The sequence below is a fragment of the Mesitornis unicolor genome, unplaced genomic scaffold, assembly GCF_000695765.1.
Source record: "Mesitornis unicolor isolate BGI_N332 unplaced genomic scaffold, ASM69576v1 scaffold3994, whole genome shotgun sequence".
In the NCBI taxonomy this organism is placed as follows: domain Eukaryota; kingdom Metazoa; phylum Chordata; class Aves; order Mesitornithiformes; family Mesitornithidae; genus Mesitornis; species Mesitornis unicolor.
The window spans coordinates 37,770-39,032 of NW_010179239.1; the positions used below are offsets into that span (position 1 = coordinate 37,770).

General features: G+C 62.8%; 1 protein-coding gene across 1 annotated transcript in view; it reads left to right on the forward strand.

Moving 5' to 3' along the window:
• Positions 1–1,053, forward strand: part of LOC104539217 (NACHT, LRR and PYD domains-containing protein 12-like) — a 4,925-nt gene extending 3,872 nt beyond the window's left edge. Inside the window, 4 exon segments of the mRNA XM_010182690.1 lie at positions 220–425; positions 518–681; positions 838–929; positions 932–1,053. Of these exon segments, the coding sequence (XP_010180992.1) occupies positions 220–425; positions 518–681; positions 838–929; positions 932–1,053 (584 nt within the window).
• Positions 1,054–1,263: the final 210 nt, after the last annotated feature.

The window sequence follows — 1,263 nt, forward strand, 5'->3', positions numbered from 1 at the left end:
CGCATCCTGCGGTGAGTGGACCTGGCACCCCCCCGGCATTCCACAGGCATCTCCCAGGTGGCCAAACCCATGGGGTGGAGTGCAGGGTTGTGGAGGTGCCCCAAAAAAGTCCCTTTGGGGTCCCTCTGTTCCACTCTTCCAAGGCAGACGAAGAGCTTGAAAGGTGGGAACTGTCACCATGGTGGGGTGACAGTGGGGTGTCCTTGGTCTGGTTCTGAGGGTCTTCCCAGCGGGTGCCTTGCAGGCTGTGGTACTCCCGCCTCACCAGCGCCTGCTGCAAGGACCTCGCTGCTGTGCTGGGCGCCAGCCCGTGCCTGGAGGAGCTGGATTTGTCCTTCAGCGAGGGGCTGCGTGACGCCGGCGTGCAGCTGCTGTGCGAGGGGCTCCAGCGCCGCTCCTGCCAGCTGCAGACCCTGAGGTAAGGGGCTGCTGGGCCCGCATTCCCTCCTTCCCAACCTGGTGCAGCTCTCCAACTGGCTGGTCAAACCCCACGTCCCTGTTTGCCTTGGTCCTGCAGGCTGGGGGGCGGACAGGGGCCTGCTGCCAAGCCCTGGCCGCTCAGCTGGTGGAGAGCCCCCACCTCACCTGCCTGGACTTGAGCGACAACGAACTGGGAACCAGCGGCATCCTGCAGCTCTGCCAGCAGCTCCGACATCCTTCCTGCTCGCTGCGGACCCTGGGGTAAGGTGCCTGCCAAGTCCCCCTTCCATCCCCAACATCCCTGTGCTGGCACCCTGGGGTGGGACTCTGTGGGACAGGGAGCAGGATACCAGCACCCCAGCACCCAGGATTGCAGAGGGTGGTTTTTAACAACTCTTCTCCTTATGTTATTTAAAGACTGAGCACGTCTGGGTTAAACGAGGAAGTGCTGCAGGAGCTGGCTGCCCTGCAGGCACTGAAGCCAGACCTGAAGATCGGGTACCTCCTGGAGAAGATGTGCTACAGGCAGGGGCCATGGCCCGGCTGCCCTTCCACCGTGGGGTCCTGCCAGGGGGCAGGAAAGGGCTCCCCTCCTTTAGGAGAGGTCCTTGCAACAACCGGAGCCATTTCTAGCCTGGTTCTTGGTGCTGCTGAAGCCTCCCTGGGTTTGAGCCTGTCCCATGCGTGGGGGGGCAGGGGGGAAGGTCCTGGCTGCATCTCCTGAGGATCAGGGCAGAGCCAGCCCAGGTCCTTCCCTCTCCCACATCCCCACACGTGTCAGTGGGAATAGTTGTGGGTGTTTGCCAGTGCCAAATAAAGGCCTTGGGGCCAGTCTCAGTAACC